Consider the following 26,981-nt stretch of genomic DNA (forward strand, 5'->3'; position numbering starts at 1 on the left):
TTGGGAGGCAAACAAGGGTAGGATGTAATCAGTAGGTAGTAGGGCACTAGGGAGTGTGAACGGGAAGAGTTTGAGGGACATGTTCGTAAATTCTTGGAAGAGCAGCACAGGTGAATAATTTATTTATTTAGCAATACAGTGCAGAGTGGGCCCTTGGAGCCCTGCTGTCCCATCAACCCCAGACAAGGGAAGAAGTCATAAAGGTCCCTTCTCTTCACTGGCCATAGCAAAGAATATAGGAATCGGGGCATGGTGTTGCAGCTTTATAGAATGTTGGCTAGGCCACACTCGGAGTATCGTGTTCCGTTCTGGTCACCAACTACAGGAAGGACGTGATCGGACTGGAGAGGTGCAGAGACTCACCAGGATAGCAGCAACAAAGAAACTCAGTGGGCTGAGCAGCGTCTGCGGAAGGAAAGGAACTGTCGACTTTTCAAGTTGAAAACCTGAATCAGGGGCTGAAACAGCGACAGTTCCCTTTCTCTCCACAGATGCCGCTCGAGCTGCCGAGTTCCTCCAGCAGACTGGTTGTTGTTGCAGGTTCCAGCGGCGGAGGTCTCGTGTGGTTCACTGGAGTGACGGTTGGGACGGAGTGTTATAGACATAAGGAGGGTCTGGGTGGGCTTGGTTTTTCTCTCCTGGAGCCCAGGAAGAAGGGTGACCTGACAGAGCTCTTTATGAGGGGGTAGGAAGTAAGCATCTTTTTCCTCGGTTGGTGTTCTCAGACAAGGAGAGAGATGGGAGGTTTAGAGGGAATTTGAGTGGAGGAGGTTGCTTTTTTTGTTAACGGGGGGTGGTTGAAGATGAGAACATGCTCCCTGTAGAGCTGAGGAAGGGTCAGACTTTCGTAACATACAAGAAGCACCTCCACAGGTACTTGAATTGCTAAGGTCCAAAAGACCTCAGACCTAATGAGGGAAATGGGATCAGTACAAAGAGCAGATGGGCTGAAGGACCACAGTCTCTCTGCTGTACGACTCTGTGACTCTGCAGAGTTTCATTTTGACTAAGAGTGTTTGCTCTGGTGTGCAGTGTATGCAAGGCTCAGTTTGCTGAGTAAATAAATGTTGTTCCAAGTCCAACTCAGTGAGTCCATGTTGAAAATCAAAAGAAAACTGCAGAGGTTGGAAATATAAAAGTGGAAGATGCTGGAAACACGTGGCTTGTTCAAGCAGCGTCTGTGGAGGAACTAGCGATCAACGTGTCCAGTCAATGACTCTTCATCGGGGACAAGATTGAACTTTTTCTCCACAGGCCTGTTGAGTATTTTCAGCATTTGTCTGAGTTTATTTTCAGTTAGTTTGTGCCCCGGTGCCAATAGATATACTGGTTTTCCCGAAGAACTGGGATAAAACAGTTTATGTGAGTGGAAGGTAGCCAGCAGCCTCCTTTGGAATGTACTACATTGGCTGTGTACCGGGTTCCCTATTGATGATTGGTTCCCCAGCCACACCATTAACCCCGTACTCACTGGTGCTGCTTGTGCAGTCTCTCCAGATCGCTGTTGGCCGCAATGCTTTGCGTGCAGCGCATTTTCTCCATCTCCCTCTGCAGCTCTTCGCGGTGTGCTTTCTTCACTGCTTCAATGGCTGTCACACGAAACACAGGCTGTTAACCACGGCCAGGAAAGACCCGCACGCTGGGCTGCGTGCCTCTCCGATCTTGGCAATTCACTCGCAAAAGAAGTTTCGTCACCACACGGGGAGACAACCAGCAGCGCACTGACGACATCTCCTCACGAAACGTTTGCAAGTAAGCGGCCGAGATCGGAGAACAGCTCAACCCAACCATCAATCACCCCAGCTACACGCTTTCCAAATTACTTCCAGACCCTCAGGCAATTAATGACCTGGGTTTTTTTGAGATTGAAACTGAGAACCATTTGTCACAAAGCTATATGCACACATGGAGTCATCACATTCACCCATAAGCTCTGCAACTTGCTGACCTTCTCCCAGTACAGAAACACATTCATTTTATTATCTTCATCTCCATTTTCAAATTCTTCGAGGTCCCTGTCCTATCACAACTCATTTCACCCATCATTGCCCATGATTCACTGGTTTCCGTCCATTTGTCCAGCAGTGACTCTAGTCACACTGGTTCGATCCTGACCAATGGTGCTGTCATGTTCCTCCTGCCACTTCTTGATTGGTAGGTTAATTGAACACTGTAAACTGTCAACACCAGAGACACTGGAAATCCAAAGCAACTCACACCAAACACTGGAGTAACTAGCAGGTCAGGCAGCATCTATGTGAAGGAATAAACAGTTGATGTTTCAGCCCGAGACCTTTCACCATGACCGGTAAGGGGGAAAATCCCAGAACAAGGTGGTGGGAGGAGAGGAAGGAGGGCAGTTTGAAGGTGATAGGTTGAGCCACGTGAGTGGAAAAGGCAAAGGGCTGGACAAGAAGGAAGCTGATTAAGAGAAGAGATTGGACCATGAGGGAAAGGGAAGGAGGATGGGCACCAGGGGGGAAGGTGATAGGCAGGTGAGAAGAGGTAAGAGGAGCATGTGGCTGTCAGGGTGGTGAAGAAAAGCACCTGGCACACTAGTCTTCATGGGCTCTGGTACTGAGTACAAGAGTTGGGATGTCATGGTACAGTGGTACAGAAGTGGTTAGGTTCCAACTGGAATATTGTATACACTCATGGTCAGCACGTTATACAAAGGAGGCGATAAAGCTGGAAAGGGTGCAGAAAAGATTCACGAGGATATTGCTGGGATTGGAAGGGTTGGATTAGAACAGGGGTGTCAAACTCATTTTAGGTCACGGGCCGGATTGAGCAAAATGCAAAATCAGTCGGACGCGTGCCAACGCAGCTTTCGTTGCCTCCGTTTTTTCAGCCTGCTCTCATGTGTCTCAGTCTCTGCTATAACTACAAAGTGTTTCACTTTACAAATTCCGTTTCTTATGAAGAAGACTGCCGAGCAAGACTGCCGAATAAACACTAAAAACCCTGAAAACCTGGTACCTGAATAAACTCAGCATTAGCCATATCATACGCCATAGGCGCTTCGATTACTGGGGCCAGCTTTAATAGTAATTAGATATTATCTCGCGGGCCAAAGATAATTCCGGCCCGCGGGCCTTGAGTTTGACATATATGGATTAGAAGGAGAGGGTGGCCAGGCAGGACGGTTTTCTCTGGAGCAAAGGAAGTGGGTGAGTGGTGACCGTGTGGAGGTTTATTTTTCATTACAATTTTTTTTTAACTGAGATACAGCATGGAATAGGCCCTTTCGGCCCATCGAGCCGGGTTTAATCATAGCCTCATCACCGGACAATTTGCAATGACCAATTAACCCACCAACTGATTTGCCTTTGGACTGTGGGAGGAAACCCACGGGGTCACGGGGAGAATGTACAAACTCCCCACGGGCAGCGGCTGGAATCGAACCCGGGTTGCCGGTACTGTAAAGCGTTGTGCTAACCACTACGCCACCGTACCACCTACAACATTATGAGATAAGGTAGTCAGTCAGAAACTTTTTCCCCAGGGTCGGGGCTCAATACTGGAGAGGTTAAAAGGGTGAGGGGAAAGATTTAAAGGGGCTCTGATGGGCAAGTTTATGTTTCTGTTCTGAAAGAGTGGTCAGTATATGGAACGAGCCAGCTGAGGAGGTGGTAGAGGCAGGTACAATTACAATGTTTACAAAAACATTTGGACAGGTACATGGATAGGAAAGGTTCAGAGAGACACAGGCCAAAGACAAGGAAATGGGATTAGCTTAGATGTGGATCTTGGTTGACAGAGATGAGAAGGGTCTGTTTCAAAATTGCATCACTCCATTAAGCTGTGAAACCCATCTCCTCATTCAGTGACTTGGTCTTCAGTGCCATCTGTGGCAGTGAATTCCACATCACCACCACCTGTTGAGTGAAGGCATCTCAGTCCCAACTCTCCTTTCCTGTAAACCTGAAACTGTGTCCCCCTCCTCCTAGACCCCGGCTCGGGGTAACATGCTCCCCATATCCAGTGTGTTGAGCCCTGTCAGAACTGTACATTTCACCCACTCTTCTAAACTCTGGTGAGTACAGACCCAGCCAACCCCATCTCCCCTCATACAAAAGTCCAACAATCCTAGGAACCAGCCTGGTGAACTGCCGCTGCATTCCTATTGCAGAAGTAAACTGCCTGCACGCAATATTCCAGGTGTGGTCTCTCCAAGGCCCAGTAAATCTTTACAAGAAATCCTTGCTCCTCAGCTCCTCTTGTAGTGAAGGCCTGCAAGACAAGTACATCTGTCCTTCCTTGGAAATACATAGTACAGCACCAGAACAGACCCTTCGGCCCACAATGCTGTGTCGAAATAAAAAAATTGGTAGTCAAACGGCTAAATAAATTAATCCCTTCTGCCTAAACAATGTTCATATCCTTCTTTCTCCCTCACATTCACGTGCCTATCCAAAGGTCCCCAATGTCTCTGACTCAACCACCACCCTAGGCAGCAGATTCCAGGCACACACCACTCTGTGTTAAAAAACTTACCTCTCTCACCGTAAATGCACGCCTTCTGGTAGCAGACACTTCAACCCTGTCTAGTCTATCCTTGCCTCTCATAATCTTATAAACTTCTGTCAGACTTCCTCTCAGCCTCCGCCGCTACAGGGAAGATAACCCAAGTGTGTCCAGCCTCTCATCCAGACAGCATCTTGGCAAATATAAAGCACAGCAGCAGAATTAGGCCATTTGGCCCATCGAGTCTACTCCGCTGTTCAATCATGGCCGATCTTTCTTCCGCACCCCCCCCCCCCACCTCCAGCCCCATTCCCCAGCTTTCTTCTCGTAACCCTCGATGCTGTGGCCAGTCAAGAACCTATCAATCTCTGCCTTAAATACACCCAACGACCTGGCCTCCACAGCTGCCTGTGGTAACAAATTCCACCAATTCACCACCTTCTGGCTAAGGAAATTTCTCCGCATCTCGGTTTTAAGTGGATGCGCCTCTATCCTGAGGCTGTGTCCTCTTGTCCTAGACTCCCTCAACATGGGAAACATCCTTTCCACATCTACTCTGTCTAGGCCTTTCAACATTTGAAAGGTTTCAATGAGATCCCCATTATTATTTCTCTGGCCTCATTTTCTAGCGGTCCTATATCCACTCTCGTCTCTCTTGTAAAAAAGTTTATCTATCCTCCTTGATATTGTTTGCTGGCTTGCTTTCAGATTTCATCTTTTTCCTCCTAATGATTCTTTTAGTTGCTTTCTGTAGGTTTTTAAAAGCTTCCCAATCCTCTACTTTCCTTCTATCTTGCTTTGTCGTATGCCCTCTCTTTTGCTTTTAGATTAGCTTTGATTTTCCTTGTCAGCCATGGTTGTACTATTTTGTCATTTGAGTATCTCTTTGCTTTTGGAATATATCTATCCTGCACCTTCCTCACTTTTCCCAGAAACTCAAGCCATTGCTACTCTGCTGTCATCCTTGACAGTGTTTCCTTCCAAATATCTTCTGCACCCTCTCCAAAGCTTCAACATTCTTATAATGGTGTGACCAGAAACTGCATGTAACACTAAAAATATGGCCTAATTAGAGTTTTATAAAGCTGCAGACTTTCGAACTCAGTGCCTCAGTTAATAAAGGGAAGCATCCCATTTGTCTTTGTAACCTGCATAACCACTTTCAGAAAGCTTTGAACCTAGACCCCAAAACCCCCCTACTCATCCACACTATTAAGGTTCTTGCCCTTAACAGTACACTGTCACTTTACATTTGACTTAACAAAGTACGACACTTCACACTTGGCCGGGTTAAACTCCATCTGTCATTTCTCCGCCCATATCTGTAACTGATCTATATCTTGCTGAATTCTTTGCAGTCTTCTACGCTAGCCACAACACCACCAAGCTTTGTATGAAACAGTGCTCCAAGCAGGGTTTCATCGGCTCTATGTGAATGCAACAAGATTGCTTATTGTACACCAACACACTTGTAAAGTTTAACGTTTCCACCAGATGCCATGCCTGCATATTAATTATATCTTTCCTATGCAATTTGATTCCTTCTCAATCCCTTCACTGTCATCTATTAAAAAATAATCAGTTTTGCTGTTTGTCCAACCAAAATGGATAGATAATGCCATCTCCCCACACTATATTTCACTTACCCTGACCAATCCGTTTGCACCATTCTGATTTCCTACTTCTGCAGTTTTTGTTCATTTTCACCTTAACTTTCAACTTGCATTTAATCATCAAAGCAGTTCCTCATCAAACTAAAGCAGTAAAGAACTGCGGATGCTAGAAGTCTGAAGCAAAACCAGAAACTCTCAGCAGGTCAGGCAGCGCCTGTGGAAAGAGAAACTCTCCCCGTTTGGAATTGGAGAAAAGGAGCGTGGTTCCAGTTGCAGAGAAGGGGTGGGAGTGGAGATAACAGAAGGAATGTCTGTGTTAGGGTGGGGTCCAGGGTCACCAGGTAACACCACTGCTCCCGGCGCTGGCGGTAACACTGGAACTGGAAAGTAGCGTTGCAGGAAATGAAGCCATAGAAATGTACAGTGCAGGTGGCCACAGGAGTCGGCGGATGTATGCAAGAGCCCTACACACAATTCCACATCAATCTCATTTTCACCAGTGGCTATGTACGGCAAATGCTCGGCACACGGCTGCAGGAAACTGCAGAGAGTTGCGGATACAGCTCAGCGCGTCACAGAAAGCAGCCTCCTCTCTACACTTCTTGTTGCCTCAGTATTGCAGCCAACATAATCAAAGACCCCACCCACCCCAGATATTCTCACTTCTTCCCCCTTATAAAATAAAAAAGCCTGAAAACATGCACCACCAGGCTCGACAGCTTCTAGCCCGATGTTATAAGAGTTCCCTACTATGATAGACGGGTTCTTGACCTCTCAATCTACCTTGTAGTTTGTCATATACCTGCACTGCACTTTCCTGTAGCTGTTACACTTTATTCTACCTTGTTCTACCTCAGTACACTGTGTATGAACAGCAATCAAGGCAAACTTTTCATAATATCTCAGTATATGTAACAATAATAAACTAAATTCTAATCCCAGTTCCACTTACTCCAGATTCTACACAGCACCTACATATTAAGCAACACACACAAAATGCTGGTGGAACACAACAGGCCAGGCAGCGTCTATAGGGAGAAGCACTGTTGACATTTCCGGCTGAGACCCTTCGTCAGGAATAACTGAAAGGAAAGATAGAAAGAGATTTTAAAGTAGGAGGGGGAGGGGGAAATGTGAAATGATAGGAGAAGACCGGAGGGGGTGGGATGAAGCTGAGAGATGGAAAGGTGATTGGCAAAAGGGATTCAGAGCTGGAGAAGGGAAAGGATCATGGGACGGGAGGCCTAGGGAGAAAGAAACGGGGAGGGGAGCACCAGAGCGAGATGGAGAACAAGCCGAGTGATGGGCAGAGAGAAAGAAAAAAAAGAGGAGGGGGAAAAAAACTAAATATATCAGGGATGGGGTAAGAAGGGGAGGAGGGGCATTAACAGAAGTTAGAGAAGTCAATGTTCATGCCATCTGCTTGGAGGCTACCCAGACGGTATATAAGGTGTTGTTCCTCCAACCTGAGCGTGGCTCCTTCTTGACAGTAGAGGAGGCCTTGGATAGGCATATCAGAATGGGAATGGGACGTGGAATTAAAATGTGTGGCCACTGGGAGATCCTGCTTTCTCTGATGGACCGAGCGTAGGTGCTCAGCGAAACGGTCTCCCAGTCTGTGTTGGGTCTCACCAATATATAAAAGGCTACACCGGGAGCACCAGACGCAGTATACCACACCAGCCGACTCACAGGTGAAGTGTCGCCTCACCTGGAAGGACTGTCTGGGGCTCTGAATGGTGGTGAGGGAGGAAGTGTAAGGGCAGATGTAGCACTTGTTCCGCTTACAAGGATAAGTGCCAGGAGGGAGATCGGTGGGAAGGGATGGGGGGGACGAATGGACAAGGGACTCGCGTAGGGAGCGATCCCTGCGGAAAGCAGAAAGAGAGGGGGAGGGAAAGATGTGCTTGGTAGTGGTGGAAATTATGGAGAATTATATGTTGGACCCGGAGGCTAGTGGGGTGGTAAGTGAGGACAAGGGGAACCCTATCTCGAGTGGGGTAGCGGGTGGATGGGGTGAGGGCAGATGTGCGGGAAATGGGAGAGATGCGTTTGAGAGCAGAGTTGATGGTGGAAGGAGGGAAGCCCCTTTGTTTAAAAAAGGAAGACATCTCCTTCGTCCTGGAATGAAAAGCCTCATCCTGAGAGCAGATGTGGTGGAGACGGAGGAATTGCGAGAAGGGGATGGCATTTTTGCAAGAGACAGGGTGGGAAGAGGAATAGTCCAGGTTACAGCCGGTCAACCCACACATCTTTAGAATGTGGGAGAAAATCAGAGCCCTGCCGTCAGCGAGAAAATGTGCAAATTCCACACAGACGTGACCCGAGGTCAGGATTGAACCTGTGACAATGCCGCTGAGAGTCAGCCGTACCACTGTGCTGACTCCGCAACGCACCCGAAGCAAATCAGAATGCTGGAAACACCCGGCACAACTAGCTCAGTGAGACCGACTGAAAAGTAGCGCAGCGGCTAGCGCAACGCTTTACAGGACAGGCGACCTGGGTTCAATTCCCACCACTGCCTGTGAGGAGTTTGTACCTTCTCCTTGTGACTGTGTAGGTTTCCCCTGGTGCTCCAGTTTCCTCCCACAGTCCAAAGACGAACTGGTTAATTGCTCATTGCGAATTGCCTCATGATTAGGCTAGGACTAAATCAGGGGGTTACTGGGCGGTGTGGCTCAAAGGGCCTGTTTCCCCCCGTATAATAAGTAAATAAATTGATTGATTGTTGAGCCCTCATCCCAGCAACAACTTTTTGATGACACAACCAAGGTAGATGCTCCTTGCCTTCTCGTTCTCTGCTCTCTGTTAACTCTCTAACAACTTACCGAATAGTTTCTAACAATCCAAACATATTAGACCCACCGGCTCCTCCCACCCCTTCGTTACAGCCGCACAAAACAATAAAAACAAATAAATATAAGAATGTTAAAGATTTACTGGCCAGTCAAGTGGATTTAATTCCTCTTGATCTAAAGTTCATGTGAGTTAAATAGGATGTAATAAACATGCTAGACATTTGCCCCCTTTACACACCTGCTCCTCCAATCAGAAAGCGACTCAATGATCATAGAACAGAGTAAAAGGCCATTCAGCCCACCAAGCTTATCCTAGATATCAAGTATCTCTCTATATTAATCCCAGTTTCCAGCATTCAGTCTGTAAACTTCTACACCATGATTTCCCACTTCCAGAGTTGTGAGGGTCAGGAAGTTGCTGTAAACTGTCCCCAGTGCATAAGGCGAGTGCAGGAGTCCGGGGTAGCTGGTGAGAATGTGCAGAGAACAGAATGGGTTAATGTGGGTTTAAGGGTTCTCTCACACGCTCATCAACCCTTCCCTGAATCCACCGCACCCGACACTCTGTTTCCAGCAAGACTTTCCTTGCCAGTCAGACCCGGGCAGGTTTGCTACATCCTCTTCTGAGTGGCTGTTGTAAGCTGCTAATTCTGTTCATGACATTCAGTACAATCTCTACTAATCTTAATAAAGGAAACCTCCTATTGGGTTAGTTAATCACTTATCAAGGAATATTTAGTCTGTCAATGAAGACAAGCAATGTGGGGTTAAGTAGTGCTGAGGTAAAAGATCAGCCTGGGTCTTATTAAACCTATGTTATGGATAGTGAGGGTCATTTCCCATTGGCAGAGGTGTTTATGGCGAATATTAGAGCAGGGGTTCCCAACCTTTTTAATGCCATGGACCCCTACCATTAACCGAGGGGTCCGCGGACCCCAGGTTGGGAACCCCTGTCTTAGGGTTAAGAAGTAGGAGCGTTAGAAGGGGTCAGAGGAACCTTTTCCCCCCTGGTCTGCAACCTACTGTTCTAAGCTGCATTTTAATTTCAATCTACAATCCATATTCAGATCTGAAGATTGATTGCTGTTGAAATTAATCTTTGCTACAGACCCAAACTCCAGAATATGCCCCAACAGGGTCAAAGGATTTTTTTAAACTCAGCCACTGGTTGGAATCTGGAACTTGTTGGACACTGTCTGAAGGATGGTTAACTCTCACAACATTTAAGAGACACTTAGAGGGGTCAAAATACCCTGGAGACTTCAGAAGATCTAGCATCGAGATCAGACTGACTCACCGAAGTAACAGGGCCTCAGGACCCTTTTCTCAGAAGGACAGGATCATCCCTGATGGATGTTTAACCCTTAATCTACACTACTCCACCAGATTATCCAGTGTGTGGTATCTTCAAGGGACGATGCCTCAAAAAGGTGGCATCCATCATTAAGGACCCCCAACCCCCGTTCTCACTGCTACCATCAGGAAGAAGGTACAGAAGCCTGATTGAATGCCTTGATTTCTGAATGGACAATGAACCCATGAACACTACCTCACTACATTTTCATTTCTATTTTTTGCACTACTTGTTTACTTTAACAATTTAATACATATATACATCCTGCAATTTACACTTTCTTTTCTCTATTATTATGTATTTCGTTGTACTGCTGCTGCAATGCTGGTGAGATTAAACCCGATTCTGAAATTCCCAGCCACCATTCCTACATTTCGACAGTGCACTTTACAAATTGTATAGGCAAAAGGGAAATACATGGGTGAAAGGAACCGATGGGCTTGCTCTGAGAGTTGGTATAGACTAAATGGGCCAAATGGCCTCCTGCTGTGTTGTAACAAGATACGGGTAAAGTCTCAGAGGAGACACCCCCATGGGAGGGGCCCTGCCGGGAGATTACTTCCCGCATGCAGCCTCTCTCCCTCCCTTTCCCCCACGTGAGCCTCCCTGTTCGTACCGGCGATGGTGGCGTTGGTCTCTTCAGACAGCAGCTGCTCTTTCTCCCGCTGGACCCTCTCCAACTCCCGCTGGTATTGCCTCTGCAGCTCCTCCATCGCCTTCTGGTGGGATTTCTCCATCTCCATAAAGCTTCGCTCGCAGGTCGCCTGCACACCACAAAAGGGTCAGAGATCAGAAAACTCTCTCAGTCCGGGCCAGGGTTTCACTGCAGGCTTGAAAGGGTTAAACCACCGGCAGTGACGGCCCAGAGCCGGGCGGATTTGACAGGAGTGCTCGCAAGGAGCTGATAGGGTAAAATGAAAGCCATTTCTTCTGGTGAGGTCCAGCTTGTGGAGCATGTAATTTGGGCTTGGTCCTTCACACAAAGGGGAGTGGCAATCTGACAACCCCCCTCCCCAGAGCTGGGAGGCAAATGAAACGTCAGCACGGAGATGAATGGATCTGTGCGGGGAAGGGTTATGGGAAGATGGGGTCAGATTCAGTTCAGCCTTGGTTTAACAATGGCAGGAGAGGCTGGCCACTGAACGGCCTCAATCTGCGTCACCAGGAAGGGGACAGGGGGAGGGTGTAAAGTGGCACGGAAGAGGCAACCAGCAGCCCCGACCCCTTCCATCTGCCCCGTGCTCACACACTGTCACCAGTTCCCACATACATTATGCTCCGATTTTAAATTCTCGTTTTCAAAGCTCTCCATGGCCCTCTATCTCTGTAATACCCACTAACACAACCTTCTAAATTACCTAAACTCCATTTTTGACTGCTCCGGCTGTCTAGGACAGCAACTTCCTTCCTAAACCTCGGCACCTCTCTGTCGCTCTTTCATCTATGACAGAACTTTGGATTATCTGTCCTTTGTGTTCTATCGTCAAACATCGGGACCTGTTCGGTACGTTAATAGTGTTTTTAAGCAGCAGCTGGTGCCAAGAGCACCGTCCTTGATTTCTACCACGCTTTCCCCATGGTCTGTTACAAATGCCAATGGAAGTGAGTGCAACGTTGCCCTTTCAAACAGCATGTTCCTGATACGTTTTATAAAATCTCGTGACAGCTCTGATTCATTTGCCAATTCCCCGACTCCTGGTCTACTGGCCTTCCCTGCCACTTGGATCACTTTCCCCGTACTACAATGCTCGCGGCGTCTGAACGCCTCGCGCAAGGTGGCACGGCGCACAGCTACCTCACCGAGCAAGCTCGATAGTGGGTTCTATGCCGACCTCGGCGTGCTCTCTGTGTGGAGTTTGCATGTCCTCCCTGTAACTGTGTGGGTTTCCCCTGGGCGCACCGATTTCCTCCTATGTCCCAAAGACATGCTTAATCGGCCGATGTAGATTGCCTCAACTGAGTTGAAGAATATGGGGGAATCGATGAGAAGGTAGTGAGAATAGAACGGGTTTGGGCAGGATTAGTGTAAATGAATGGCTGATGGTCCAGCATGGACTTGGGAGGCCAAAATACCTGCTGCCATGTTCTACATCTTTACACTGCATAATGGCAGCTGCTGTGGCCGAGACTGTAAGAAGCTGCAGAGAGTTGTGGACACAGCTCAGTACATCTCTATAGACCCCACAGCACCATGGACTGGGTCCATACTTCTCACTGCCTTGCTTAAGCAGCCAACGAAACTAAAGATCCCACCCACGCCAGACATTCCCTCTTCTGCCCTCTCCGACTGGATAGAGATATGAAAGCATGTACCAACAGGATCAAGGACAACTTCTGCTGTAGGATTATTGAACAGTCCCCTCATATCAGTTGGACTCTTGACCTCAGTGACTACCTTGTTGTCTATCTGCACTGCACTTTCTCTATAACATTATAGAGTATTAGAGAAGTACAGCACAGAAACGGGCCTTTTAGCCTATCTAATCAACGTTGAAACCATTTAAACTACCTTCTCCCATCGATCCGCACCCCTCCATACCCTTACCATCCGTGTACCTATCCAAGCTTCTCTTAAATGTTGAAATCGAGCTCACATGGACCACTCCCATTGGTAGCTCATTCCACGCTCTCAGGACCCTCTGAGTGAAGAGGTTTCCCCTCATTTCACCTTTCACCCTTAAGCCATGACTTCTGGTTGTAGTCCCACCCAGCCTCAGTGGTAAAAGCCTGCTTGCATCTACCCAGTCTATACCCCTACACCCCTATTATTCTGCAGTCTGCTATCGTTTTCCCTTGTACTACTGTTGCAATGAAATGATCTGTATGAATGGTCTTCCACTGTACATATGACAATCTTAAACCAATTTACTAATTTAAGAATAATGTAAATGTCTCCTGCCTCCTCACGTAACTGAGTCTTTCATCGCTGATAACAATCTGCACTGCATGCAAAGATTGTCATCCTTTCTCTCGGATTCAACATGTCAACTGGACTCCAGGTAATGATGTATACACCTTCAACATCTGCTCCCCCCCCCCCCCCAAAACCCCACTGTTTTTTTCACCTTCTCCTGCCCTGTTGACAGCAAAGACTGCAGATGCTGGAATCTGGAGCAAATTAGAAACAGCTGGAGGTACTCACCGGCTCGAGCAGCATCAGTTGGGGGGGGGGAGGAATTGCCAATGATTCGGGTTCTGATGCAGAGTCTCGACCTGAAATACCTCTCCCCCCCCCCACACTGCCCTTGATAAATGCTGCCCCAACCACTGAGCTCATCCAGCAGTCTGCTCTCTGCCAATGACACACGCATTTTATACTGACAGCTCCTCCTGTTCCTGCACTTAACAGTCCTGATGAAGGGTCTTGGCCCGAAATGTCGACTGCTCACTCCCCTCCATAGATGCTGCCTGATCTGCTGAGTTCCTCCAGCATTTTGTGCTTGTTGCTTTGGATTTCCAGCTTCTGCAGATTTGCTCATGTTTTGAAATCCCTCTTTAACTCTGGACCTTGTGGCTCGGAACTAAGAGTTACCTCACATGCGGGGGGGGGGGTTTACACATTTTATGCTGGAGTTCAGCCTCAGGAGATGGGGAGACCCGCGGACCGAATCTGGCTGTTACTGACCCCGCTGGCGGGTCTGCGAGGGGATACGGCCTTTCCCTGCTCGGTGGCAAGCCCCCTACCTGAGAGATGAAGCCTTTAGGAGCCCCTGACTTTTTCAGGTCCTCGGATGCGTTTAGCTGCCCCTGCAGCCGGAAACTCTGCTCCCGAAAAGATTCGAGCTCTTTCCTGCTTTCATCCAGCTGTTGATTTAGGGCAGAGATCTGAAATTTGAGGGAAAAGAATAGCCTTCAAGACCTTGAAAAGAGATTGTAAACTGCTGAATTGTGATGAAGGCCCTGAAATGTATTCTCCTCTATAAATGCCACTGAGCTCCTTCAGCTAGTTGTGTGCTCAATCTTACAGATCGTCCCCAAGTTACACGACACACCCGGCTCATGGATACCCCTACATATGAATGAAATCCCAAATGTTCATATGAACATTTGATCCCACAGATAGCCAGACTACATTGTTTCACGTCTCCCACCACTTTCAGTAATTAGTCTTTCTCATCAATCTTGTTGATGCAATTCATTACAGTACAGTGGAGGTGTTGTCACCGAAGAGTGGGGTTTCCCGTCCTGGGGTCCACAATCCCCTTGTTTAATGGTATTGGTCCATGGCTTAAAAAGAACCCCTGCTCTCGAGTGATTTTTTAAAATCTCATGTCTTTTCTGACTTAACAAATTAAATCAGCTCTGTAAAAACAAAACCCATTCCTTACACGGGAATGGCCGATATGGTTTTCTAGAACTTGTACGAACTTCCTAGCAGAATCTGAGAATCAGTTTCAAGTGAAAAGAAACCAAGGCAGGATCGGCATTCACCACAGCGAGACTGATGAAGGACTGCATGTCTAAGACTTTCTTCATTCCCCTGTCCACCTGCGATGCCACTTTCAGGGAACTATGCCTGTACTCCTCAAACTTTCTGTTCCACAATACTCCCAGGGCCCTGCCATTCGATATTCTCCGGGGGCATCCATTTCCTGAACCAAGTGGCAAATCCCCAGTCACTACAGTTTAGCCACACTGTGACCACTTTTGCACTAAAATAGATTTCTTTGACTAATTTTGCGTTTTCTTGCAAAAAAAAAGTGTGTAATTTATGTATAACATGCTTTCTGTGTGAAACAACACAAAATCTTCTGAAAGAACCCAGCAGATCGTGCAGAAACAGTGGGAGGAAAGAAAGTCTCAACGTTTCAGGTTGAAACCCTGCACCAGGACTGGGAGTGGAGAGGCAAGGTGGCCGGTAGAGAGGGGAGCAGTGTAGTGATGAGAAAGGATTCCAAGGCGATTGAGGGGTGGACTGAGGGGGTGTAAGGCGACAGGCAGGTATTCCCCAGTAGGGGAGGTGTGCAGGGGTGGAGTTGGAAAACTGTGCAGATGAATGATGGATAAGGGAGGGAGAGAGGGGGAGAGGGGGAAAGAGGGAGAGAGAGAGAGGGGGGGGGAGAGAGACAGAGAAAGAAAGAAAGAAATGCAACAGATGGAGCAAGGTGGGGGAGAGGACTGTGGAGATTGGAGACAGCTCCTGGAGGGAGATAAGCAGGAACACAAAGTGCTACCTGAGCTGGATTCAGTAAAGGAAGTGAGAACAGGAACCAGAATCAGAATCAGGTTTAATATCACTGGCATATGTTCTGCAATTTGTTGTTTTGCAGGCAACAATACATAATTTAACAAACCTATAAATTACAATAAGAAATATGTATATAAAATTAAGTAGCACAAAAAGAGAGCAAAAAAAGGGGGGAAAGTCTATTGATTGATTGATTGATTGATTTACAGTGCAGAATAGGCCTGCTGGCACTTCAAGTCATGCTGCCCAGCGATCCCAGATTTAACCCTACCCTAAACACGGGACATTATACAATGACCAATTAGCCTACCAATTGGTAGGGCTTTGGACTAGGGGAGGGAACCAGAGCACCCAGAGGAAACCCATGCAGTCACAGCGAGAACGTACAAACTCCTTACAGGCAGCAGCGGGAATTGAACCTGGGTCACTGGTACTGTACAGCGTTGCGCTAACCACTACGCTACTGAGTGAGGTAGTGTGCGTGCGTTCATTGGGAATCCGCATTATAGGGGCCATTAGAGAAGAAGAGAGTGTTGAACAACAGCTGGAATCAGATGGGGGGCTGTGCGGAGGTGGGGAGTCATACACTCAGTGGCCACTTTATTAGATACCAGAACGCCTGCTCATTAACGCAAATATTTAATCAGCCAATCATGTGGCAGCAACTCAATGAATAAAAGCATGCAGACACGGTCAAGAGGTTCGGATACTGTTCAGAGCAAACATCAGAACGGGGAAGAGATGTAATCTAAGTGACTTTTTTCTATGGAATGCTTGTTGGTGTCAGACAGGATGGTTTGAGTATCTCAGGAACTGCTGATCCTCTGGGCTTTCTCGTGCACAAGTCTTTAGAGTTTATAGAGAATGGCGCGAAAAACAAAAAACAACCAGTGAGCAGCAGTTCTGTGGGTGGAAATGCTTTGTTACTGAGAGAGGTCAGAGGAAAATGGCCAAACTGGTTCAAGCTGACAGTAACTCAAATCATCACACATTACATCAGTGGTGTGCAGACGAGCATCTCTGAATGCACAACATGTCAAACCTTGATGGGCTACAGCAGCAGAAGACCATAAGCATTGGAGAAATACACTCAGGATTATGTACCTCCTGTGTCTAATAAAGTGGCGACCGAGTGTGAAGTCAAAAAGCACAGAAATGATCCATTTGACCAAACACACAGCAGCATCTGCCCCATATCCCTTTGAACCCTTCCTGTACATCTACCCGTCCAATTAATTTGTAAATGTACTTCAAATGAAAATCAAAACAACATTGTCTTTCAAGTGTCTTGAACTGTGACTGACCAGACTGACATTTACAGGTAGCAGTTCTGAGCTAGTGGGGACCAGTAGGTTACACTCTGAGCAAGGCCATGGGTTCTCGGCCTTCTTCAGAGACAAGAGCTAATAACTTAGAGTAGCATTCTGTTGCTCTCCTGTAGTTCTGAAGAAGTTCTCCCCTGGTGGCAGTGCTCCCTGTGCCTGAAGCATTAAGTCCCCAGAGATAATAAGACTATTCACAGCATCACCGTGCAGGACATGGGCTGCCCATGTGGAGTTTGCACCTTCTCTCTCTGCCGATCTCCGGTGTTCCAGTTTTCCTCTCACTTCCCAGGAAAGTGCCGGTTGTTAGGTTAATTGGACGCTGTAAATTGGCTCAAGCGTGTTTAAGTGAGTGGTGGGGAGGGGGTTGTTGGGGTGGATGAAATAGGTTAGGGTCGGGTTAATGTAAAAAAAAATGGGTGCTTGACGGTCAGCACGGAAACAGCAGATGTGTTTGTCTCATACTCAGTCTAGAGGTAACAAAATCCCAGTGAGAAGAATTAACCTCTAAAAGAGCTAGATTTAAGTGGACTGACACTTGCTACTGACAGTACAATCCAGCCTGTCATTACACCGCTCGAACAGGGAAGTACAGCACCAATGGATGAGGCCAGGCCCTTGCCGAGTGCAGACACCACACTGTTGTGCTTCTGTGAGGTTGATGGGGAGGGAGGTGCGGTTTCTGGGGGGGTTTTCGCTCATAGTTTGGCCAGCCTCATTTATTTTCTTCACACCTTCTCTGGATGTGTAACTGTGGTTTTCACAGCTGAAGTGAAGACGTCACCGACACTAATTTACAACGCCCATCAGTAGGTGCAGAGGCTACACGGTCTCTCTCCTGTGCAGAACTGGGACCAAGGAAGTGGATCATTATTATTGCTTCACACTCTGTACTTCTCTGTCTTCATCATCGGAAGAGTCTCTCTGACTTCTGTCTTAGTATTGATGTGATCACTCAAGTCAAGTATGATGTTCTCCGAAGGGGTTGTCTAATCCAGGATGTTAGGGTGGATTCCCGTAATGGAGAACGCAAATGTGCGTCTGTTTAATGTGGGAAGACTGACACACGAGCAGCCACCACATGGTCCTTGACAGATCGGGGTCAGGGTCTAGTGAGGTGGAATGCAAGATGACAGATCGGGGTCAGGGTCTAGTGACGTGGAATGCAAGATGACCTTCACTGCTGCTGTGATGAGTCCTCATCTTCTGCCAGCTCCACCAATGAGGTCTTAGTTGGATCATTCTTTGTCTGAAACCTCCTCCATGACCATACCACAACGGATGTCCCTACCAGGAGTGAAGCTCAAGACGGGTAAACTCCAGATGTTGGGGAAGTCCAGAACGAGGGGTCACAGTTTAAGGATAAAGGGGAAGCCTTTTAGGACCGAGATGAGAAGAAACTTCTTCACACAGAGAGTGGTGAATCTGTGGAATTCTCTGCCACAGGAAACAGTTGAGGCCAGTTCATTGGCTATATTTAAGAGGGAGTTAGATATGGCCCTTGTGGCTAAAGGGATCAGGGGGTATAGAGAGAAGGCAGGTACAGGGTTCTGAGTTGGATGATCAGCCATGATCATACTGAATGGCGGTGCAGGCTCGAAGGGCCGAATGGCCTACTCCCGCACCTATTATCTATGTTTCAGATGCCATCTCTCTCGGGACCTCAGGAACTCGCAAGCCTCTCCACTATGATCCTCGGAGATGGACCCCTGTCTAGGGATGAGAACACTCTTGCTTTGATGCCAAGCGTCCAAGACCAAATTCCAGAGATCTTCAATAGAAAGATGCCTGAGGATGCTCCCAGTGCAGTGGTAAAGACAGAACATCTTCCATTTGAGACAGTACCCCACTGAGAGTGTTGCCAAGATCCTGTATACAAAGTTTGGTCACTTGTGGGGCTGTGAGTGAGTTCGTGACCGCCTGAATGCATGCACTCTTTTTTCACTGGGAGAGGGAATCAAAATCCCCACTCCCTCCGCAGAGGAATTTCCTTCACAGCATGAGGCCAGAGACAAGGCAAAAGGGAAAAGATTTAAAAGGGATTTGAGGGGCAACTTTCTTTGTGCAGTGCATAGTGTGTACGTGGAAGGAGCTGCCAGAGAAAGTGGTTCAAGCAGGTGCAATAACAACACTTAAAAGACATTTGGATAAGTACGTGGATAGCAAAGGTTTAGATGGATATGTACAAGTGGGGCTAAGGAACCTTGGTTGGCATGGGTGAGATGGGCCAAAGGGCTGTGCTGTATCACACTATGATTCCTGACTCAACAGTCTTTTTTAGATGGACATAAGAGACATTCCACAACTCCAGCTAAAGGACAGGCATCTCCCCCAGCAGCCTGGTCACTATCTCTTCCTCAGCTTTAATCACCAAACGACCTGGTCATTCATCACTCCGTTCAGTGCAGTGCACTGAGACTGCACTTTCTGACTTCTTTCACACCTTAAAGCAGCAGAGAAAGTAAAGCAGTGAGGTTTAGAGAGCGAAGCTCACAGTTTAGACCTTCCACAGGAAGAGAAGCACAGTTAGCGTTTCAGTGTGAAGGCCTTCCTTGCAATTGTGATCAGTTCTGATGAATAAGGGGTAAATGTTCAATCTATTTCTCTTCCAATACATGCGAGTTGACCTGCTGAACCTTTCCAGCATTTTTTATTTTCATTTAGGTTTCCAGAATCTACTGGGTTTTTTTTTATGACTTTCACTTAGGTTGTGTGCTCATTCAATCGTTACATGCCGTGTCATATGACATGAGCCATCATGGTCTTGATCATGATTGCTCTTGGCACATTTTTCTACAGAAGTGGCGTACCATTGCCTTTTTCTGGCCAGTGTCTTTACAAGACGGGTGACCCCAGCCATTATCAACACTCTTCAGAGATTATCTGCCTGGCGTCAGAGTTTGCATAACCAGGACTTGTGATCGGCACCAGCTGCTAATATGACCATCCACCACCTGCTCCCATGGCTTCATGTGACCCTGAAATGGGTGGGGGGAGGGGGTAGTTAAGAAGGTGCTACACCTTGTCCAAGGGTTTCCTGCAGGCTAGCCAAGGGAAGGAATGCCTTACACCTCCTTTGGTAGAGACGTATTTCCACCCTGGCACGCGATTAAGTCGTGCTCTCCTGGATAGCTCCTACACTGGTACCTGTGTACCCACGAGAGGAAGCAGCCAGGTGCCACATCCCAAGGTAAAGAGGAAAGAAATATCTGAGATTAATAAAACTTGGTCAATGTAATTTGTTGTTGGTTGAAAAACAGAGTGAGGATGTGGGAGTGAAGGGAGAAATAAGGAGATGCATTAAAGGGAAGGCTGCAGATTTAGATTTATTCATCACATGTGTATCAAAGTGGGAAATATGTCATTTAGGTTAACAACCAACACACCCAAGGGTGTGCTGGAGGCAGCCCGCAAGTGTCGTTACACTTTCCAGTGCCCACAATGCTCAGCAGAATGACAAAGAACACAGCAAGGTAGAACCAACTGTATGAAGCAACACCAGTGAAGCAAGCCTCATTCCTCCTATGCACATACACAGCCCTCAATCCCACTGCAGGCTGTGCTTTTCAGCCCCCAGCAGACTCCTGGATTCAAGGAGGGCAGTAACGGAAGAATACACCAAGATCAAGCAGAAAATGCAGGAGATACTCAGCGGCGTCTGTGGAGTGAGAATCTCTGCTAATTCTTTAGGGTCGGGCAATGATCTTTCATCAGAACTGGAAAATGTTTACCATGTAGTCAGGAAGAAGGTCTGTGATGAAACAAGATGGCAGAAAGGAGAACGTAATAATCAGAATCAGGTTTATTGTTACTGACTAACATTGTTTTGCAGCAGAAGGTCAGTGCAAAGTCATCAAATCAGAAAATAAAAAAGGAATAATGGGGTAGTGTTCATGGATTCATTGAATGTTCAGAAATCTGATGGTGATGGGGAAGAAGCTGTTCCTAATGCATAGAGAGTGGGTCTTCATAGTCTCGTCTCTGACTGTAGTAATGGGAGGAGGCCATGTCCTGGATGGTGAGGAATGCTAGCTGAGTCTACAACACTCTGCAGCTTCTTGCAATCCTGTGCATTGGAGGCTCCCAACCAGGCCTTGATGCAACCAGTCGGAATGCTCCCCATTTGCAAGAGTCTTTGGTGACACACCAAATTTCCTCAAACTCCCAATGAAGCAGAGCCTTCTTTGTGATTGCATCAATGTGCTGGGCCCAGGGTAGATCCTCCAAGATGCTGATGTTCATCCTTTCCACCACTGACCCCTCAATGAGGATGGGTGCGCGTTCTCCCAACTTCCCTTTCCTGAAGGCCACAATCAGTTCCTTGGTCTTGCTGACATCGAGTGTGACGTCGTTATTGTGTCACCACTCAACACAGTCGATCTACCTCAGCCCTGCGCACCTCCTCATCGCCATCTGAGAATCTGCCGACAATAGTCGTGTCACCGGCAGCTTTACAGATTGCGTTTGAGCGGTGCCTAGCCACACGTTCATGAGTGTAGAGCAGAGGGATAAGCACGCAAGTCTGAGATGTCCCTGTGTAGTTTGTCAATGAGGTGGTGTTGTTAAACGTCCGCACAGATTGTGGTCTCCTGAAAATGAAGCTGAGGATCCAGTTGCAGATGGAAAAACAGAGGCCCAGGCTTTGAGGCTTGGCGATTAATACTGAGGAAATAATATCATAGAGTCATAGAGTACAGAAACAGGCCCTTCTGCCCAACTCATCCATGCTGACCCAGTTACCTAATAGAACATGTTAGCTATTATCATTGAATCTCCCTACACTTCCTACTGCCTTGGGAAAGAAGCCAATGTGATCCCACCCAGACATTCTCCCTGCTCTGCTGCCCACCCCTCCATCAGGCAGAAAACACAAAAGCTTGAAAACACAATCCACCAGGTTCATGGACAGCTTCATAATGCTCTTTGTATGCTAACGATGAACTCTTTATCTCTCCAACTGTCTTGCTGTGGTGCTTGCACCTTTTTTGTCAACACGTACAAACAAGCTGGATGAACTCAGCAGGTCGGGCAGCATCCGTTGAAAGGAGCAGTCAACGTTTTGGGCCGAGACCCTTCGTCAGGGTCTTTATCTTTGTCCTGACGAAGGGTCTCGGCCCGAAACGTTGACTGCTCCTTTCAACGGATGCTGCCCGACCTGCTGAGTTCATCCAGCTTGTTTGTACGTGTTGATTTGACCACAGCATCTGCAATGTACTTTGTGTTTACCTTATCTGTCTGCCTGTAGTGCAGTTTTCCATAACTGTAGCAACATAGTCTACATTCTGTTACTGCTTCTGCCCTTCCTGCTGTTGTTTGGAATGATCTGTATGGATGCTAGGTAAAACAATGAGTTTCACTGTATATTGCTTCATGTGACAGCAAGAGGCTCGCACACATTGATCGGGTGGAGGAGACTAGGGCCAAGGACAAACAACGACACAGAAAATTGCGTCTATTTCTCCTACCTCCTTCTCCAGCCGCTCCGTGGTCACCGATGTCCCGCTGTCATTCTGGCCGGACGGGGAAGGCCGCATGCAAACGAGGGGGACCTGCTTGTGGTCCCGCAGAGGGATGCGCTCCAGCTCCTGCCACTTCACCTCAATGTCTTTGCTGAGGGCCTCGGGGATGTTGATGGGCTCGAAGCTCCAGTCCGTCCCTTTCCTCGGGCCGTCGCTGGGGGCCGTGGACTCGAACCACCTGCTCCGCTCGGCGATCCGCTGCGCCTGGTCGCGCTGCAATTCGTCCGCCCTGACCGAGTCCTGCCCGCGCAGCGGCACAGGCTCTGGGATGCGCATACTGGCCGGCGTGGGATTCTGCATGCGTGAGTCAGGGGGCTCGAGCGCGCATGGCTGCTGCACGGGCTCCAGCTCCACGCAGTCGTGGGCGGGTAGGCGCTGTTCATGGCCGTCTGTTCTGCGGCTCCCCCACGTCCTATCTGCAGACGCCGCCTCCTGTCTCCCTGTAGTCCTCCTGGTGATCACGTCACGGAAAGTGTTCTCCTTATTGCTGTCTGTTAAACTACAAACAAAACGTGAGATCGTTGTTGCCAGTTCCTGCCCAACAATCTGCGGACAACAGCAAATCGTGTTGGTGACGCACTTCTAACTTGGACATTTTGCAAACCCAGTGACTCCTGACCCTCGAACGACAGAGGAAGTTGTGTCATGGGAAGGTTAGTAATGAGTAAAGGGGAGGGTTAGAATCTATACACAGCATAGAAACCAACTGTCCACGCCGTGCGAGATTCCCATCTAAGCAACTCTCATTTGACTGTGTTTGGTCCAACTCCCTCTAAAACCAGGGATTCCAACCTGGGGTTCCATGGACCCTCGGTTAATGGTAGGTGTCCATGGCATAAAAAAGGTTGGGAACCCCTGCTCTAAACTTTTCCTGATCATATACTGCTCAAGGGCCCTTTTAAATACCTCAATCACCTCCTCTAGTAGCTCGCCACATACACAGACCACCCTCTGGGTAAAGAAGTTGCCCCCCAAGGTTCCTATTAAATCTCTTCCCCCTCACCCTAGACCTTCTATGCTTCAGTTCTCTGACTAGAAGTACACTTGGTGAGGGCTTCAGGTTCTGCAGCTGGGACGATCTCCAGCCTTTGCAGAGCCTCAAGTCATTCCTCGATATCACCTCGAGTGAATCCACTTGACTGAAGGCTGGCTTCTACAGTGATGCTGATCACTGAGACGCCGGCGACCAAGAAGAGGGGCAGCAGGGGCAAGGGAGCTCCACCACCAGCTCACACAGCAGGCTGAGTGACAAACAGATCCTTCACTGTCTCTGGGTCCAGACCTTACTCACTTCCCTTAAACACAAGAGATTCTGCAGATGCTAGAAGTCCAGAGTAACATACACACAATGCTGGAGGAACTCAGCAGGTCAGGCAGCATCTACGGAAAGGAATAAAAAGTCAACGCTTTGGGCCAAGACTCTTCTCTCCTCTTCACCCAAAACACTGCAGCAGTTCACAAAAGCATCTCATCAGCACTTTCTTAAAGGCTTTTTGGTTCTCTTCTCTCCCGTCAGGTTCCATCCTCTTGTTACCTTCCAGGTGAGATCTCCTGGCCTCTGTCATCTTCCCTCACTCTCACCTGACTCCACCTGTCAATCAGCTGGATCCACCTATCGCTTGCCAGCTCTGGCCGCACCCCTCCCCCTCACCTCTTTATCCCACCCGTCTCTCCTCTTTCAGCCCAGATAAAAAGTCTCAACCTGAAAAGTCAGCAGACCATTTCCCTCCACAGATGCTGCCTGAACCTCTGAGTTCTTTCAGCAGTTTGTATTTCTCATGGGCACGATTAGGGATGAGTATTGAACGTCAGGGAACCCCAGCTATTTGGGGCAGTATGTCACGGGCAGATATTTCGAGTGGCTGAAAGTGAGTGACGCTCCACACAGTCCACTGCCATACCAGTTCTTTTGTCTGTGCTCATCAGTGATAAGGCCTTGGTCTGGAGGGAGCTGTGTTGAGGTCTGTTACTGACAGAACAGGAGATACTGTTAATTCTTTAGAAAAGCAGAGGAAACTGTACAAAACGCTGATAACATAATTGCTTGAAAATGATAGCATATGGAATTCAGTGTCAGTGTAGGCAAGCTGATAACGTTTTGGCAAATAAATAAATTCACTTCAAATTATTAGTCAGCACTGGAAATAGACTCAGAAGATTCAGGGTGGGGACAGATTTAGGCCACTAGCAGCTGCCTCTTGGGCTATTTAGCAGTTTGAGAAACCACGTAAACCTTTAATGAAACTTCAAATGGGGTGTCGTGTGCCTCAGAGTGTGGGAACCACATCGAGGCTTCAAAGAGAGCTCACAGTGCTGATTTTACTAAAGCTCCTCATGTAAGAAACACAGTACCGAGATTCTTTACAACAGGGGTTCCCAACCTTTTTTATGCCATGGACCAATACCGTTAAGCAAGGGGTCTGCGGACCCCTGGTTCAGAACAATTTAAAGTCTGGATAGAAACACTGGCTACCTAGCAATGGAGAATCTAGAACGGGGGGGAGGATATCAAAAAGAAAAACACTGGTGGGGCTGGCAGAGCCGCAGCCTCACTCTTCAAGAGAGCAAGGTTCCATCCTGACCTCGGGCACTGTCTCTGTGGAGTTTGCCCACTCTCCCTGCGACCACATCGATTTCCTCTGGGAGCTCCAGTTTCCTCCCACGTCTCAACAACTAGTGGGTCAGTAAATTGCACCAGGTGCGTGGGTGAGGGGTAGAAACTCAGGGAGGAGGGGTAGTTCAGAGGAGCGTGGAGAGAATAAAAGAGATCAGAGCAGAATGAGCATAAATGGTTGGAACGGACTCAATGGGCTAAAGATACTTTTACCAGAGAGCCACACATTTGACACATTGAGATATGTTGCCAGAACTGAAAGCCAATGTATGCAGTGAGAGACACAGGATTTAGCAGAAAGGTTGCAGGAGCTGGCTGAGCTTGTCCATATCCCATTTGCTCTAGCTGCCTGCCTCACACTGGACAGTTCTCACCGTGACGCCCACTGAGTTGAGGTTTTGCCCCCTCTCATTCAAACGCTGCCCTGATGCTGAGGGCAGTCCCTCTTACCCCACTTCTGGGGATCTTGGTCTGTGCGTGGACCAAGGCTGCAATGAGATGTGGAGAGGAATGGCCCTGGGCTGAGCATCTCACCTCTCGGCTCTCTGCTTCAATGCAGGGAGCTTCGTCGGGGTTAAGGATTAAATTGGAGGAAGTAAAAAGAGAAATTCCGAACAGACTGGGAAACGTGAAGAGGATCCGCTCAAGCAAGACAGGTTAGGAGTCACCACGGGGTCAAAATGCAGAGACAGCAGAGCGTGGAGGGGATTAAATCTGGGATCACAGGGATGAACTAGGGAGTGTAGATAGGATTAAGACTGGTGTGGGCTATAGATCTGTTACCGTGCCTGACTGGTAGTTCCATACAGAGATTTCAGCAGGGAGAAGCTCCCTGCAGGGGATGGTCTCAAGTCCAAGTGTTGAGTGGGAGCACAGGTACCGCACTCCGCTCCATCAGTCTCCACACAATGACCGGCGAGGAGCTCAGCCCCAGCAACAGACACGAAGTTGCAGGATTCGCGGAAAATGAACACAGTGTTCTCCCACGTCGCCACCCTGAGGAACGTCAGCTACGGGATTCCCAGAAAATGAACACAGTGTTCTCCCACATCGCCACCCTGAGGAATGTCAGCTACGGGATTCACGGAAAATGAACACAGTGTTCTCCCACATCGCCACCCTGCGGAACGTCAGCTACGGGATTCACGGAAAATGAACACAGTGTTCTCCCACGTCGCCACCCTGAGGAACATCAGCTACGGGATTCCCAGAAAATGAACACAGTGTTCTCCCGTGTTTCCACCCTGAGGAACGTCAGCTACGGGATTCACGGAAAACACACAGTGTTCTCCCGTGTTTCCATCCTGAGGAACATCAGCTACGGGATTCACGGAAAATGAACACAGTGTTCTCCCGTGTTTCCACCCTGAGGAACGTCAGCTACGGGATTCACAGAAAATGAACACAGTGTTCTCCCGTGTTTCCACCCTGAGGAACGTCAGCTACCAGATTTGCGGAAAATGAACACAGTGTTCTCCCGTGTTTCCACCCTGAGGAACGTCAGCTAAGGGATTCACGGAAAACACACAGTGTTCTCCCGTGTTTCCACCCTGAGGAACGTCAGCTACGGGATTCACAGAAAATGAACACAGTGTTCTCCCGTGTTTCCACCCTGAGGAACGTCAGCTATGGGATTCATGGAAAACACACAGTGTTCTCCTGTGTTTCCACCCTGAGGAACGTCAGCTATGGGATTCACGGAAAACACACAGTATTCTCCCGTGTTTCCACCCTGAGGAACGTCAGCTATGGGATTCACGGAAAACACACAGTGTTCTCCCGTGTTTCCATCCTGAGGAACGTCAGCTACGGGATTCACAGAAAATGAACACAGTGTTCTCTGTTTCCATCCTGAGGAACGTCAGCTGCCAGCGGATCACTTCCGCCACTGAGGAAGCTCCTTCCAGTTGGGCATTAGTGAGCGAGCAGCGGCAGGACCAGTGTCTCCAATAACAGGGTGAAATGCATCATCGCCTTCCTGCCCAAGAAGGAAGTCTGCATCCTCTCGCTCCCTCCCTGTTAAGGAATTTGTCAATTTCCTGCCTCGGAGTTCCTGCTCAAAGTCAGGCACTTAAACTCATTTCACCTTTTAGGCTTTGGGCAAGG

The 26,981-nt window shown here is 48.1% G+C and overlaps 1 protein-coding gene across 10 annotated transcripts in view; it reads right to left on the minus strand.

The window, feature by feature from the left end:
- Positions 1–26,981, minus strand: part of LOC140719429 (myosin phosphatase Rho-interacting protein-like) — a 290,247-nt gene that overhangs the window by 20,206 nt on the left and 243,060 nt on the right. For all 10 annotated transcript variants that reach the window (XM_073034091.1, XM_073034087.1, XM_073034090.1 and 7 more), the window contains 4 exons: positions 22,208–22,760; positions 13,917–14,057; positions 10,849–10,996; positions 1,472–1,589 (listed from right to left, as the gene is read on the minus strand). In XM_073034091.1, coding sequence (XP_072890192.1) covers positions 1,472–1,589; positions 10,849–10,996; positions 13,917–14,057; positions 22,208–22,760 — 960 coding nt within the window. The remainder of the gene's footprint in view (positions 1–1,471; positions 1,590–10,848; positions 10,997–13,916; positions 14,058–22,207; positions 22,761–26,981) is intronic.

The sequence above is a fragment of the Hemitrygon akajei genome, chromosome 31 (genome assembly GCF_048418815.1).
Source record: "Hemitrygon akajei chromosome 31, sHemAka1.3, whole genome shotgun sequence".
In the NCBI taxonomy this organism is placed as follows: domain Eukaryota; kingdom Metazoa; phylum Chordata; class Chondrichthyes; order Myliobatiformes; family Dasyatidae; genus Hemitrygon; species Hemitrygon akajei.